The sequence below is a fragment of the Otolemur garnettii genome, unplaced genomic scaffold (genome assembly GCF_000181295.1).
Source record: "Otolemur garnettii isolate 467f Iridium unplaced genomic scaffold, OtoGar3 scaffold00071, whole genome shotgun sequence".
NCBI lineage: Eukaryota > Metazoa > Chordata > Mammalia > Primates > Galagidae > Otolemur > Otolemur garnettii.
The window spans coordinates 1728477-1744380 of NW_003852466.1; the positions used below are offsets into that span (position 1 = coordinate 1728477).

At 37.0% G+C, this 15904-nt stretch overlaps 1 protein-coding gene across 1 annotated transcript in view; it reads right to left on the reverse strand.

Annotated features, from left to right (window-relative positions):
• Positions 1-350: 350 nt before the first annotated feature.
• UBXN2B (UBX domain protein 2B) overlaps positions 351-15904 on the reverse strand; it is a 29451-nt gene continuing 13897 nt past the window's right edge. Inside the window, exons 2-6 of the mRNA XM_023515440.1 lie at positions 14744-14847; positions 4359-4509; positions 1914-1997; positions 951-1060; positions 351-593 (exon numbers count right to left, since the gene is read on the reverse strand). Of these exons, the coding sequence (XP_023371208.1) occupies positions 536-593; positions 951-1060; positions 1914-1997; positions 4359-4509; positions 14744-14847 (507 nt within the window). The 3' untranslated portion in view covers positions 351-535. The remainder of the gene's footprint in view (positions 594-950; positions 1061-1913; positions 1998-4358; positions 4510-14743; positions 14848-15904) is intronic.

Consider the following 15904-nt stretch of genomic DNA (forward strand, 5'->3'; position numbering starts at 1 on the left):
TACCATATACTGCCTCCTAGGACAGCTTCCTGCCTTTTTGAATTCTTATAGCATTTCTTGCCTTTATCTGTATAATTTAAGTTCAAAATCGATACTAATTAATTAGTGCTCTAAAATACCTTTCCTTCAGAGTCCCTTGGCTACTTTGACTCCAAAGAATTTAACACCCACTCCACTCAGCCACTCTCCCTGGACCCCTTTCATCCATTAGGAAAACTCTGGCCTTCAATTCTTTTGAAGTATAACCCCCTACTCTGGTCTTTTCCTGCTAGTCATCTCCCAGTTTATGATCAACCTTATGTCTTTAGTGGTATTTCTACTTAGGAATAACACTGCTGTTAGCTATTGAGATCGTAATGTAGAAAGCCTTTTATTTCTATAGCAAAATCACTTGATTTCTCTCATCCTTTAACAAGAAAAACTGGTAAGTTATAATGTTCTTTGAATGGGTCAGAGTATTGAATATCTGGTTTACTTTCACAAATTGTAACTTCAAACTAACCTTTTGAAATCTTCTGTCAGTAGCAATGTGACTTCAAAAGGTTTCTAACATAAGTTGCTGAATTTCAGGCATACATGCAATGAGAGTCACCCTGCCAATAGTAAGGAGGACAGGGGCTTAGTGGATGGGAAGCTACATGCTAATAAATTCACCGATTATCACATTAAGATGTTTCTTCTTGGAATCGGGTCCATAGTTTCATCAGATTTTAAAATGGGCCAATGTTCAATACGTCTGCCCCACAAAGTTAAGAACCAATGACTTACAGATCAGTATATCCTTTACATACTCAAGAATATCCATACCTCTAATAACCACTTAATATAATGTATCCCAGAAGCCAATTCCTAAAAACAGACTACTGATTAGCAGTCTGTTTAAAAAAGAAGACAAGAAAAGAAAAACAAGGTCGTTCTCTGAGTAACAAATAGAATACAATACATCTTACCCTCTTTTAACAGACTCCAGAAATTGAGCATTTGTTGGGTCACTGTAAGGTCTCAATTCTCCATCATCTAAACTGAAACCATTGCTCCACAGTTTAAGCAAAATCTGAACCTTTTGGGTGTGGAAAAAAACATATAAAAGAATATATCTCCCCCAAAGGATTTTAAGTTTCAAATATGATATAGTAAACCTTTTAATTAATTTAAAATAGGGAATTATTTGTGCTATACTTTTTTATGTACAAAGACATACATGAAATCACGTTTTCTTAGCAAATTTTTATTTAATTTAACAAATCAGCAAAGTTAGCAAACACCTCAGGTCCCACAGCTAGACCCCAGCCTTGAAGTACTGAGAAGAGGACGCCCCGCTGCGCCCACTGCTCCCACCTTCACCTTCCTTTGCACCCACACTCTTCCTGGTACAGAGGGTGGCAAGACTGAATTTCTAAGAAAATGTAGATGTTTAAAATAAAATGAAAATTCCAAAATTTCAAAAGGCAAATAAAACAAGGAGTTACTTTAGGTATAATCTTTTTATAACACAGCTCATTTTATGTGTTGGCAATACACCACTGATGGTAATAATTACAGTATGTGTAAGCTCATTTTCTTACACTTTTTAAAGAGATGAGATCTTGCTATGTTGCCTTAGGCTGGGCTCAAGTGATCCCCCTGCTTTCAGCCTCCCAAACGTCTGGATTTAAAGGTGTGTGCCACTGTGCCCACGTGCACATTCCTCTGGACAGTGAATCACATACTCAACGAATAGTCACGAATCGTCACGTGTACAGTGTGACTGAGACACAAAAAAATGGAGACTGAAAACACGCATGCTGGTCCCTTTAATCCAGCTTCAGAAAGAAACAAAAATATATTTATAATATCAATTTTTAATTTTAAAACAAACAGTGGTAAACAGAGGCAAACATTTACACTTTTCTCATTTTGGTTACTGTACTTACATCTTGCAGCTGATTTTCTCCATAGATATATTCAGACCGCTTACAAAAGGAATTACCCAATCTGTATCCTCCACCTGTAAACGACTAACATACATGATAAGTGAATTACAAATTCACTAAGGGTTAGTCAATAAAATGTTATTATAATACGTTATATGTATTTTAAAATCAGATAAACAGTAAATAGCCAAATTGGTCCACATTTACCGGAAAAATTTTATAGTATTAGAATGAAGGTCTTAACTTACAGAGAAGTGTACTCAAGTAAGAAATTACGTTTCTCTCCATAAAAACATTAGTGACTCTGAAGCTGAAATAAAGGTCAACCTTAAATGAAGAGATGCATTTACAGACTGAAATACAGAAGGTACCAAAAGAATGTCTGCACATTTAAAAGTGTAATAATATATCATGATAACATGGTGAGCACCTTTTATAATTGTGTAAGTTAAATGTGAGTTAAGTATTACAAATTTAATACAGATTTTTCCTGTCTTAAAATATAAATCCATTTTTTGGGTACCCTCTGAATATACCTTCAGGAAAGACAAATTAAGAAAAAACTATCCTTAACATTTTATGACAAGTCTTATAATAAAAATTACAATGATTAAACCACACTCCACAAAGAGCATAAATGACCCTGAAGAAAAACTCTAGTTCTTTAAAACTTATTTGAGCTGCTTTTGTCAACTGCAGCAAATCAGCTGTGATTGCACTTTTATTTTGCTATACCCATCACAAGGTCTTCTATTCTTCAGGTGGGATAGTTTATGAGGTAAAAATGCTATTCCTTCTAGTAACCATTTATATCATAAATGAGTTTTTAATTATTATATTGCTTCTCCACGGAATAAATCATATCAATTCCACAATTTTCTTACAAAATTAGAGAATCTTCAAGAGACAAAATCACCTTAAGACTTGACTAAAAGAGAATTTCAAACTGCTGACAAATAATGAAATGTAAACTAAAATTTAAGTTTCACTTAGAACAGTCACTGGTTCTTTTATTTATTTTTTTTTTTTTGAGACAGAGCCTTAAGCTGTCCCCTGGGTAGAGTGCAATGCTATAGCTCATAGCAACCTCCAACTCCTGGGATCAAGCGAGTCTCCTGCCTCTGCCTCCCAAGTTGCTGGGACCACAGGCGCCCGCCACAACGCCTGGCTATTATTTTTCAGTTGCAGCCATCATTGTTGTTTGGCGGGCCCGGGCTGGATTTGAACCCTCCACCTTAGGTGTATGTGGCTGGCACCTTAGCCACTTGAGCCACAGGCACCGAGCCCAGTCACTGGTTCTTAACAGTGGAAGTTAAAATTATCAGAGAGGCATTTTCACAAGACACACATGTAGGCACAACTCCTATCTACTGAGCCATAATACTTACGGCGATGTGGTAGTTTACAAAACCTCCCCAATTGACTTTGAGGGGAAAAATTCCAGGGTGAGAAGTACTGATTGTAAGACTAGATGACAACTATACTGGAAGAGACACTGCATTCTTATTCAATATTTTAATACTGTGTGAGTCTGAAAATTTTCGTACTGACTCATGAATAAGTAAAAAAGGCCTGCGCACAATCGCTCCCAGCAGCTTTATTTGTAATAGTCAAAAAACAGAAAAAACTAAGATGTCCTTAAGTAAATAGTTAAATAAACTGTGGTATATCCATACCATGAAATGCTACTCAGGAATTAAAAAGGAATAAGGTATTAACACATGTAATAACTTGGATGGATCATTATGCCGAGTGGAAAAAGTTACTCCCCCATGTTATATATTGTATGATTCCATTTGTATAACATTTTCAATAGAAACAGAAGGAGAAAGGGAGGGAGCAAGGTGAGACTATAAGGCAGGTGTCCTCAAACTGTGGCCCCCACTACGACATTTATCCGGCCTGCCGGTGTTTTTGCCACTACTGCCTATCCGGCTTAGCAGCTGACTCATCCCGGGGCCCGCAGTCTGACCCTCTAATGGTCTGAGGGACAATGAACTGGCCCCCTGTTTAAAAAGTTTGAGGACACCTGCTATAAGGGCTAAGAAAAGCTTTGTGATGACAGAACAGTGTTGCAATTGAGTTGGGTGATTATACAAATCTATACATGTGACAAAATGACATAAAACTATACATACACATTGTACTCATGTCAAATTCCTGGCTTTGCCATTACACTCTGATCATGTCAGATGTACCCCTTGGAGGAAGCTGGATGAAAGGGACATGTAACCTGCCTGGATTCTTTTTGCAAATGCCTCTGAATTGATAATTATTTCAAAATTAAAAATTGCATAGAAATGTAAGAAACTGCTCCAACTTTGAATGAATACAAAGATTATAATCTTATAAAAATGAAACAAATATTTAAAGAAACATACAGTCAGAAAAAATGTCTGCAAATGATATACAAAACAACAGAGGAAATAAATGAATAGTACTGACCTTAGATTTGTCGTCACCTGAAGCTCTTGTGGCTTCATTCAGAGGAACAGCCCCATGCTCCCTTGCCTCTTTAAAAAGTTCATTCACAATTTTCCCAGTTGAAGGCCGAACTATATGTAATCCACTGTATTCATGTTCACTTGAATAAAACCTTTAAACGTAATTGCTCATAAATAAAACTACAGACTAACAGACAAGCTACATTAAGGTAAAAAGGTACAGTCTTATAACTCTATTTAAAAAGAGGCAATCTTGTGACTTCTGTTGGAAATAAGCTAGTCCCTTGCTCCTAAAAAAGCCCACATTCAGTAGACCTAGTTAGTGAGGAGTCCTCCAGGTTTAGACAGTTTAAACATTTAGCTCTAAACTGCACCTCAAGGATTTATTCTTCAAAGATTTTTTTAATTGAAAAGAAACCTACTCCATCATAACCCCCCACATTTGTTAAAAAGCAGGTAACTTAGACAATTATTTTCCGTAACTAATTCTGCTCGGATTCCAACTTCATAAATGGTCCTGTGGAACATAAAAATTTCCCTTACATAAGGTTAGTACCCTACTTTTTAAATCTTCCATGATCTCTTTTAATCAATGATATAAGAAAATATAACCAACATAGAGCCAGTATGATGACAAGGCTCATGTTCATGCTCTGCAGTCCAGTTTCCAAACTCACACTGAACTGACTCACAGAATCAAACGATGGGGGAAATTTTATCAGCGGAGACAAGGAACAAAGGTCACTGTCGAGACTTTCTTCCAAATTATTATATGCAAAACTGAACAGAACAGAGGAAAGAGCAGACCAGTTCTCACTTCACCATAAATGAAGGAAAAAAGCCCCCTGGACAAGTGGGCATGAGCTGACCCCACTAACTGCTGATGGGGGGTATCTGTCCTGCCAGCGCTCTGGAGAAGTATCCTGCAGCCTGAGTTTTCCCAGAGAAGGAGTGTACAAAAGAGTTCCCCCCAAGCTGAAACTGAGGATTCAGGGTAACGGGCAAGGCTCAAAATCCCCCTCACTGGCTCTTAAAATAAGCATTAGTGTTAGAGAGTAAGACCTTGATAGCAGACGATTTTAGGCAGCTGTGACAACTACAGGACAACAAAGCCCAGCTTCCTGTGGCAGACATCTGCTGCTGTAGCTCCCTCTTCCCCGTCCAGGTCTCTAATCTCACAAAGCAAATAATCACTCCTTTTCATCTCTATCTTGGTGAGAAAGACCTTACTGGAAAAATCAGCCACAGGAAAGATCTACTAGCTCCTTTATTACAGTAATGGTCTTTGTTACTTGTTTAAGTCTTTGCTCACCCTAAGGTCGTGAAGATACTCAATTTTCTTCTAGAAGTTTTATTGAATTTTCACATTAAAACATGAGACTAATGTTTGCAGATGGCATAAGCAAGAAGTCGAAGAATTATTCTTCCCCTTAAATGCCCATTTATCTTAGCATCCCTGGTGAAGTTCTTCCTGACTACCATCTTTGTCACATATCAAGTGTGTCTCTATGATTCTGAGTTCTCTATTTTGGTTCACTGGTTTTACTGTTAATCCTCACTCTTAACCATTGTAGTTTCAGAGTAAATCTCTATATCCAGTAGTTTAAGTCCTCAACTTTAGTTCTTTATGAATATTTTCACTAATCTTTTTTGGGGGGAGAGGGGACCCAACGATATTTATTGACTGTTTAAGTAATACACTATGCTGATACAATAGTTGTGCCCCACCCCGAAGAGGTGTGCCATATACTGTGATCCCCCCACTGCCCTCCCTCCTCTGCTCGATCATCTATTGGCTTCATATTAGAATTGAGTACATGGAATTCTTGATTCTTCATTCTTGTGATGTTTCACTAAAAAGAATGTGTTCTACCTCAATCCAGGTAAATACAAAAGATGTAAAAGATGTAAATACAAAAGATGTAAAGATCTTTTTTGGTGGCTGAATAGTATTCCATGGTATACAACAGGGGTCCTCAAACTTTTTAAACAGGGGGCCAGTTCACTGTCCCTCAGACCATTGGAGGGCCGGACTGTGGGCCCTGGGACGAGTTGGCTGCTAAGCAGGACAGGCAGTGGCGGCAAAAACATCCGGCGGGCCGGGTAAATGTCCTAGGTGGGCCACATGTGGTCCGCGGGCCGTAGTTTGAGGATGCCTGGTATACATACACTATAGCTTGTTAATCCATTCCTAGGTTGGTGGGCATTTAGGTTGTTTCTACATTTTGGTTGATTGTAAATTAAGCTGCCATAGTGATAAAACAGCATGGTACTGGCACAAAAACAGACACACTGACATTTGGAACCAAACAGAAAACCATGAGAAGAAACTAACATCCTACAGCCATCTGACTGTTGATAAACTAAACAAGAACATCCACTGGGGAAAAGAACTTCTATTCAATAAATGGTACTGGGAGAACTGGATGACCACTTGTAAGAAACTGAAACTGGGCCTGCATCTCTCACCACTTACAAAAATTGATTCAAGATGGATAAAAGACTTAAATCTAAGGCATGAGACAATAAAAATCCTCAAAGAAACTGTGGGGAAAAGACATGAAGATAATCAGCCAGGGAAAGATTTTATGAAGATTTCTGGGGCAACAGCAAGAAAAACAAAAATAAAAAAAAAAGGGATTTAATTAACTGAAAAGCTTCTGTACACCTAAGGAGACAACAGCCAAAGCAAACAGACAACCTTCAGAATGGGAAAAGATATCTGCACATTATGAACTGGACAAAAGTTTGGGAAGGAGGATCTACACAGAACTCAAACTAATCAAGAAAAAAAAGAGCCAACAATCCCACATATCACTGGGCAACAGACATGAACAGAACCTTCTCTAAAGAAGACAGATGAATGGCCAACAAACATATTTATATTTTTTCATTCAACAAATACATGTTGAAGGCTTGCTATATGCCAGGCACTGTTCTAGGTACCATGGATACAGGATTAAAACAAAAAGTACTTGTCTTTATAGCACTGACTTACATTCAAACAGGATAAGTCAGATCAAAAACATACACGCGTGTAGTTATTCTTGACCCTTTGCATTTTTTCCTGAAACTTTTAGAACTTATCAGTTGCCAGCAACTCTCCCCCACGACGGTCAATCTGGGGAGAATGAACATGTTTCTAATATTAAATCTTCCAATTCTATCTCACCCTTCCTCTGGGTCTTCTGTTAATAATGTGTGATACTTTTCTGGTACCAGTTTTACAGTTTTTGTTAAGATTTATTTCCAGGCATGTAGTATTTATATTAAAAAATATTAAATTTTTAAAATGTAACCTAATATTTCTACCTGTACATAGAAATAAAATTGATTTGTGAATACTGATCTTATATTTAGAATCAAAGATCTTGCTAAACACAATAGAAATCAAGTTGTTTGACTAAAGATCTTTTGGATGCACCAAGTCATTGCAAACAGGGCATCTTCTTTCTTTCTTTCCAGTCTATATACTTTTGTTTTCTTACCTTATTCTGCTGACTAAATCTTCAGTACAGACTGAACAAAAATGGTGATGGGGTTATTTCTGATATATTCCCAACTCCAACAGGAAATCTTTCACTATTTTACTGCTAACTGTGGTTTTGACAAGTTTTCTGTAGATACTTTTTTTTTTTTACAATTTTTTTGGCCAGGGCTGGTTTTGAACCCGCCACCTCTGGCATATGGGGCCGGTGCCCTACTCCTTTGAGCCATAGGCGCCGCCCTTTTTGTAGATACTTTAAAATCAGATTAATTTGATCTCTTTATTCAGTTTGCTGTGTTTTCTAAAATTATGAGTATTATGACTTTCACTTTATATTATTTTAAGCCACATAACCAAATTCTGGATCGTTCTGTCTTCTGGATGAACTGACCTTTCATCACTGTGAAATGTCTCCCTTTTGACTCCATAGCGCTTCGTGCCTCCAGGACTGTCTGCTCTGATGTTAGCACACTGTACAATCTTCCATTTGGTTCATATTATATGGTGCATCTCCTTTTCACTTTCTCTATGCCTTATATTTGACACTTACCTTTCTTAAGCCACACAGAATTGTTATTTTTATTCAACCTGCCAATCTGTCCTTTAAACAGATTATCTAGAGCAGAGGTTCTCAATCTTCCTAATGCTGTGACCCTTTTATACAGTTCCTTATGTTGTGGTGACCCCCAACCATAAAATTATTTTCATTGCTACTTCATAACTATAATTTTGCTACTGTTATGAATCATAATGTAAATATCTGATATGCAGGAGACCCCCAAAGAGGTGACAACCCATAGGTTGAGAACCGCTGATCTAGACCATTTATATTTAGGATATGTTTGAATACACATTCATAATATTATGCTTTACATCTCTATTTTCTTCTTTCTTGTCTTCTATTGAAATTAGTCAAATAACTATTTCATTTCCTTTGTTAGTTATACATTGTTTTTTCTTTTAAATGTTACCCAAGAGATTGTAATTATATAATCTTCAGTTATTAGAATCTAATATAAATTATAATACTTTTACTACTTCTAGATAATAAAAGAAAACCAAAACATTTAAAATAAACTTAGCAGTAATATTAATGGCGAGTAAAGTCAAAAGCATAAACACTATATGGTACAAATAGAATTGTTTTATACCGATCACCTGTTTATTTCTCTTATATAGCTGCCCTGTTAGATTTTAAATGCCATGAAGTCAATGATCACGTTTTATGTTCCTAGAATACCTGACACAGCTAAAACTACTAAATAAATTAATCCTTAATGGAGATATGATAGCTATTCTTTGTAAGCTGTTTAATCAAGGAATTTAGGAAAAGGAAAATATTAATACTTTTATTCAAATAAAAGTCTTAATTTTTTAATACTTTGTTGTGGAGTAGACAAAATTAAAGCAGATGATATAGTCACAAATTATTTTAAAACTTGTATTTTCATTTTTACCTGGACTTCTTTCTGGTCTTCTTAAGCTTCTGAAAGAGTTGATGCTTAAACTATCAAGTTTTGTTTAACAGAAAAATTTTCAAAAACAAATTTTAACTTTCTACTAATTACTTCAGTTCAATAATAATATAATTACTGTATCCCCTCCATTAAGTATAAGTCTTTCCACTGACTTCAATTTATATTTAACTAACTCAGAGAGGCAATATTAAGAAAAATAGAATATTTCATATGCCTGGCATTTTCAAACAATTGAAAACAATTGTGAATTACTGAAGATTCCATTCTTCTTTGCCAGTCTCTTTAACTCCCAATGATGACCCAAAGCCTGTGCCTCTCGCGCACTAAGTCCGCGCAGCGAGGTCGTCTACGGCCGGCGCCTGTGCTTCTCATACCCTTATTCCACGCAGTAAGATTTTTGGTCCCTTTTTGCTGCTAACTCTATTTCATCGAAAGGTTCTGAGTTATACTCTTATCACTGAACTCATAAGACTATTCTCAGTTATTATTTTACGACTTTCTGAAACATCTGATACTTTTAAACGTACTCTTGTCCTGTTCCTCTCTTCATATTTGAGCTCTGTCTCTTGTGGACTTCGGTACACCGCAAGTGGTGTTTTTTTGCCCAATGGAACCAAAAGCTCACTGTCTATTTTACTGAGTTTTCTTTTCCTTCACTTGCACAATTAAGAATGCCTACATCCTGGCTCAGCGCCTGGGCTCAAGCGGCTAAGGCGCCAACCACATACACCTAAGGTGGTGGGTTCGAATCCCCAGCCCGGCCAGCCAAACAACAATGATGGCTGCAACCAAAAAATGGCTGGGCGTTGTGGCGGGCGCCTGTGATCCCAGCTACTTGGGAGGCTGAGGCAGGAGCCTCACATGAGCCCAGGAGTTGGAGGTTGCTGTGAGCTTTGATGCCATAGCACTCTACCCAGGGGGACAGCTTGAGGCTCCATCTCAAAAAAAAAAAAAAAAAAAAAAGAATGCCTACATCCTTGACTCCCATTGTCTATTTAAACTCATTTGACCATCACAATATTTATCCACTACCAATACAGGTGATTCTCAACGAAGTATTTCGCCACCCTCATACTTATGGTCCAGTGCTGTATTTAAAAGCACCTATTAGATTAGTTCTACTTAAATCAAATATATCAATTCCAAAACTAAGCCTATGTTCCACATATAAATCACCTTTTTTCTGTATCCCAGATTGAAAACTTTGAGTCTTCTGTCTTTCCCATTCACTTACTCCCTACATCCCATGTCATCAAGTTTCTATGACAAATACCTTGAACATATCCTACACCAATACCATACTTCCTCCTACATTTGTTTACCACCACTTGAATCCAAAATTTTATTACTTCACTCCTTAGATTACCACAACTGTTTTCATCTTGATTGCTTCCTTATCCTGTTCTTACTATCACCATTTTTTTTTTTTTTTGAGACAAAGTCTCGCTTTGTTGTGGAGTAGACAATTGTAGTTTACTATGGGGTCTCAGTCGCTTGGGCTCAAGCGATCCTCCTACCTCAGCCTCCCAAGCAGCTAGGACTACAGTTTTATCTTTTGTAGAGACAGGAGTCTCGCTGTCTCTGTCCAGGCTGGTCTTGGACTCCTAGCCTCAATCGAACATCCCACCTTGATCTCCTAAAGTGCTGGGATTACATGTGTGTGTCACCATGCTCTGCTATAATTTTATATAATATTGCCATTTCTACTTTCCTAAAAGAATTTAATACTAGCTAACATTTATCAAGGAATGATTACATGTTTATTTGATCCTTATAACAATGGTATTATCCCCATTTTACAAGTGAGAAAACTGAAACAGGAGTCTCAATGACTTAACTGCTATTAGAACCTTATCAGAAAGAGAGAAAAAATTATAACTGAAGCATGCATTTCTAGAGTTGATAATTAACACTGTATGATAGTTTTGTCACTGAATTTACAATAAAACACATATTGGCTTCCCACTACCTTCTACACAGACGTAATTTGTCTTTCTTGCTTTCAAGGTTGTATACCTGTCTGGCTACATAATTTGCAGGACCCAATGCAAATTGAAAATGTTAAGTCCCCTTGCTCAAAATTTATTAAGACTTTCAAGATGGCAACAGCAAAGCAGTAAACCAAGAACGGGGTTCTTCTGAGCATGGGGCCCTGCATGACAGCCCTTCTTGGCTCTACCCTCAGCTACCCAGCCTTATTCATACTAAGCTACTAAAGTTCATTTTCTGATTCCTCTGGTCAATTTGATTGTCTTCTTCTCTGTGCTTCTTTGATCCCTGAAATTCTGTCCCTGTCTTCTGTGCTTACTTAAATCCTAATAATCTTTTTAAGACCCAAGTAAGTACCAACTCTGTGCTAGGCATCTTATATACTTTATCTCATTTAATTCTCAAAACAATACTTCTATATAATGATGGTGGAGGACATTTTCTAAGTTCTGTTTGTGATAAGTAAACTTTTGTGGGTGAGTCTTTTCAAATAGGCATTATGCTATTCTGAGGGGTTTTCTGTAGGTTATGTACCTCCTCTTGTAAATTAAAAACACAGACCATGTTATGTTTAGAGTTTCACACAAGGAAAATACCTTGGCTTATAATGACAATAAGATAGTTATTTTGATTATTGTTATTTTATTTAATTTTTTTTTTGAGATAGAATCTCACTCTGTTTCCCAGGCTAGAGTCTGTGGCATCATAGCTCACAGCAACCAAACTCAACTCCTCAAGTGATCCTCTTGCCTCAGCTTCTCGAGTAGCTGGGACTAGAGGTACACACCACTATGCCAACTGTTTTGATTTCTAATACTGCCCGAGGGAGGAGATCATGAAAATAAGCACTCTTTTCTAAACCAAACAAGGCATAGAAACACAATAAAACTGAGAAAGTGTTGATACTGAACATGAAATCAAAGGAAGTACACACTTAGTGTTAGAAAATAAAATACTCAGAAAAAAGAGACTGACAATAATTTGCTACACCTTATATTACAAGCAGATTAAACACAGTTTGAGTCTCAAGTAGTATCTTTTAAGGAAGCTCATTTTTTTTTTTTTGGATATGTAAGTAATTCTAGAAATCAAATGTGAAGCACTAAATCCTTAAAAACTGGATTATGAGAGGCTCAGTGCCTGTAGCTCAAGCAGCTAAGGCATCAGCCACATACACCAAAGCTGGCGGGTTCAAATTTCGCCCAGGCCCGTCAAGCAACAATGACAACTACAGCCAAAAAATAGCTAGGTATTGTGGTGGGCACCTGTAGTCCCAGCTATTGGTGAAGCTGAGGCAAGAGAATTGCTTAAGCCCAAGAGTTTGAGTTTGCTGTGAGCTGTGATGCCATGGCATTCTGCTCAGGGCAACAGCTTGAGGCTCTGTCTCAAAAAACAAAACAAAACAAAAACAAAACAAAAAAACCTGGATTATGAGATTACAAATACTAATGGCAACATTGTTTCAAGTAGCATAAAAAAGGAAACTGCTTCCTTGAAATACCTTAGTGACCATATTTGGATAGCAACAAAAATACTAATACATTAGTCTAACTGTAGAAATGCAAATACTTTGATTTGCTACATCAAGAGAAAATTAAGTCCTTTAACACATGTCCAAACTAGAGAAACAATGGCCAAATAGTAAGTAAAACAAATACATCAATACATATTAGGTACTTTAAAACATTGAGAGAAAATAAAAATTAAGGAAGCCGTTAAAAAACATAATATTATAGATAAAGAAGAATGAAATATATATTATATATACAAAAAAAATTAGATGAAAGGAGATTGATACAATACCAAGATACCAACCCTCTGATAATTACCACAAAGGACAGACTGTACCAGACAGTGGAGTGATGTGGTGATCAGTACCTGAACCAATTAAACATACCACTAATAGTGGACAAACCTGAAATTACATGACTCCCGATGTCACACAACAAATAAAAAATGTTTAATAAAAATCTAATCATAGGGAAACAATGATCTAGAATGTGGGACATTTTATAAAACATGAGGCCTAGATTTTTTCACAAAAGTCAATGTAATAGATTATGTAGCTAAATGAAAAACAATAAAAAGATGTGAAGAATGCTCTGGATTCAAAAATTCAAAACAGGAATAAGCAAAATGCAACATGCTGGTGTTGCTGGATCTTAAATCCAAAGAAAAGGCTATATGTCTCACTCACAGACTATCTTAAATGATACTGTAGAATCATTTTTTAAGGTATGTTACCAAGGGTGTAAAAAGCAGGCATTCTCAAACTACAGCCCGCGGGCCACATGCAGCCCGCTGAGGACATTTATCTGGCCCGCCAGGTGTTTTTGCTGCCGCTGCCTGTCCTGCTTAGCAGCCGACTTGTCCCAAGGCCCACAGTCCAGCCCTCCAATGGTCTGTGGGACAGTGAACTGGCCCCCTGTTTAGAAAGTTTGAGGACCCCTGGTGTAAAGGAACAGGTGCTTATTCTTAGGAGATGTAAGCTAAAGTATTTAGAGGTGAAATGTCACAATGGCCACAGTTTCCTTTGAAATAGTTGAGTGAAGGAGAGAGATACAGTGTAATCACTTGGTAACAACCGGTAAATTCAGGGAAGGCACAGGCAGTGTTTATTCACTCCACTAGTCTTCTGATTTTCTCTGGGTTTTAAAATTTGTAAAATAAAAATTCAAGGGAAAAATTATAAATATTATTTGTTCTTTTCATTTAGGTCCAAAAAGATATGTCATTTTTATCTCCTTTATAGAAAGAAAGACTGTGGAGTGGTGGCAAATAAAAATAACTTTTAGACTTTTGGTAAGCTTACAGAACTTCTGAAAATGAAATATAATGGAAAAGGTCAGGTCCTTCCCAGAGATGAGATGTGCATACTAAAAAGACATTAATGAAAATATTCCTGGCAATAAGAATACTCATGGCAGTAAAATATACTTGGTTCTTATCTTTTAAATCTTCATGGTGGGTTGTTTTTAAGGTTGAAGGATTTTAATAAGAGTGAACATTACCTTTTAGTGTGTCATCCCCCAGTGATAGCAGTCAGACTCCAGAAGTCACAGATTCTTCAATGAAGGACAAAAGACCCACAGAGCAGGTGTCCTCAAACTGTGGCACACCTAGGACATTTATCTGGCCCACCAGGTGTTTTTGCCACCGCTGCCTGTCCTGCTTAGCAGCCACCTGTCCCAGGGCCCGCAGTCTGGCCCTCCAATGGTCTGGGATATAATTTCACTGATGTCTACCCAAATATTAGGTATTTAAAGGTAATTTTTCTATGCCTTTCTTTAGCTTTGTGACTATAAAAGTATTAGGAATAGTCCCTAAATAATATTAATTTTGAGAAATTACAATTTTTTTAAAACTCCAAGGCCATTTAAAATAATTTGGGATTAATGAATTGGGATTAATTATTTTTAAAACAAAACTTACCTCTGAGGTGGTGTTCGTGGGCTCTTAAAGACTGCAGCTTTAGGTCTATCAGACTTGGAAGGTTTGCATCTCACTTCCTCTTCATACAGTTCTGCCAAGGCCAACTACATAAAAACAGGCTTGTTATAAAGTGTGACCCTTCCATACAACAAGAAGTTATGAATAGAACATGAACTTGAAACTGAGTGTGAAGACTTTCCATGAAAAAATTATGGCTTCAGTTTCAGATGACTCCCTTCCCAAATAAACTTGTTGCATCTGTTATTTTATAGAACCCAAATGCCACATAGATAACAAATTTCAGTTATAATACTTGATTACTAATATTTTAAATTAACTATTCAACAGTTGTACCCCTGCAACCTGAAAGTATAGACACGGACCCCCCTTAAGTGCAAATCAGTTGGAGGTTTATTGAAACTGCACAAGGGACTCTGCTCTGAGACAGACAGCCTGTCTCAATGGAGGGCAGGTTACCTGATATAATTTCTGAGCGAGCATATTACAGAAGCAGGATGTGGCTGGTTAGCTAGGGCGGGGGGGTGGTTACAGCTTGGGGGTTATAATCTGGTAAATTCCCACCATTGTTCACCTGAACTATTTCGTGCTTCCTTGTTTCACCTCTGAGGGGGAAGGAGGAGGAGGGAGTCCAGCTGGGAACCTGTCCCCTTCCCAGGGTTGACAATGGGGGGAGGAGGGTGGGGGACGGGCTGAAAACTTGCCCATTTCACAGTCTCAAAAACAATAATAGGTAACAATTTGTTTCTAAATTTGGACCTCTATAACTCTCCTATAATTCTTTTAAAAGTTCTTGATATTTCACTAATGTCAGCTTCTTTACTCACATCTCATAAAGTAACTTCATTCAGTTGTTCATGTGAATGCAAAATCCAAATGCATAAAACAATTTTAAAAGCATTCTGTTTAAAATTCTGCCAGACATAAATTTCATCAAGTTTAGGAAAATTTAACTTTCTGAAAAATATAATAAAATATATTACATTGTATGTAAACCATTATATAGAAAGGAATTTAGAAAGGAGTATTACCAAATTACACATTATAGATGTATGTCAAAATAGCTTCAAATTTAAATAAACAACTATATTAGTTCTTGAAATGGAATTTTAAAAAGTAATCCAAATATTTCAGTTTTTTTTT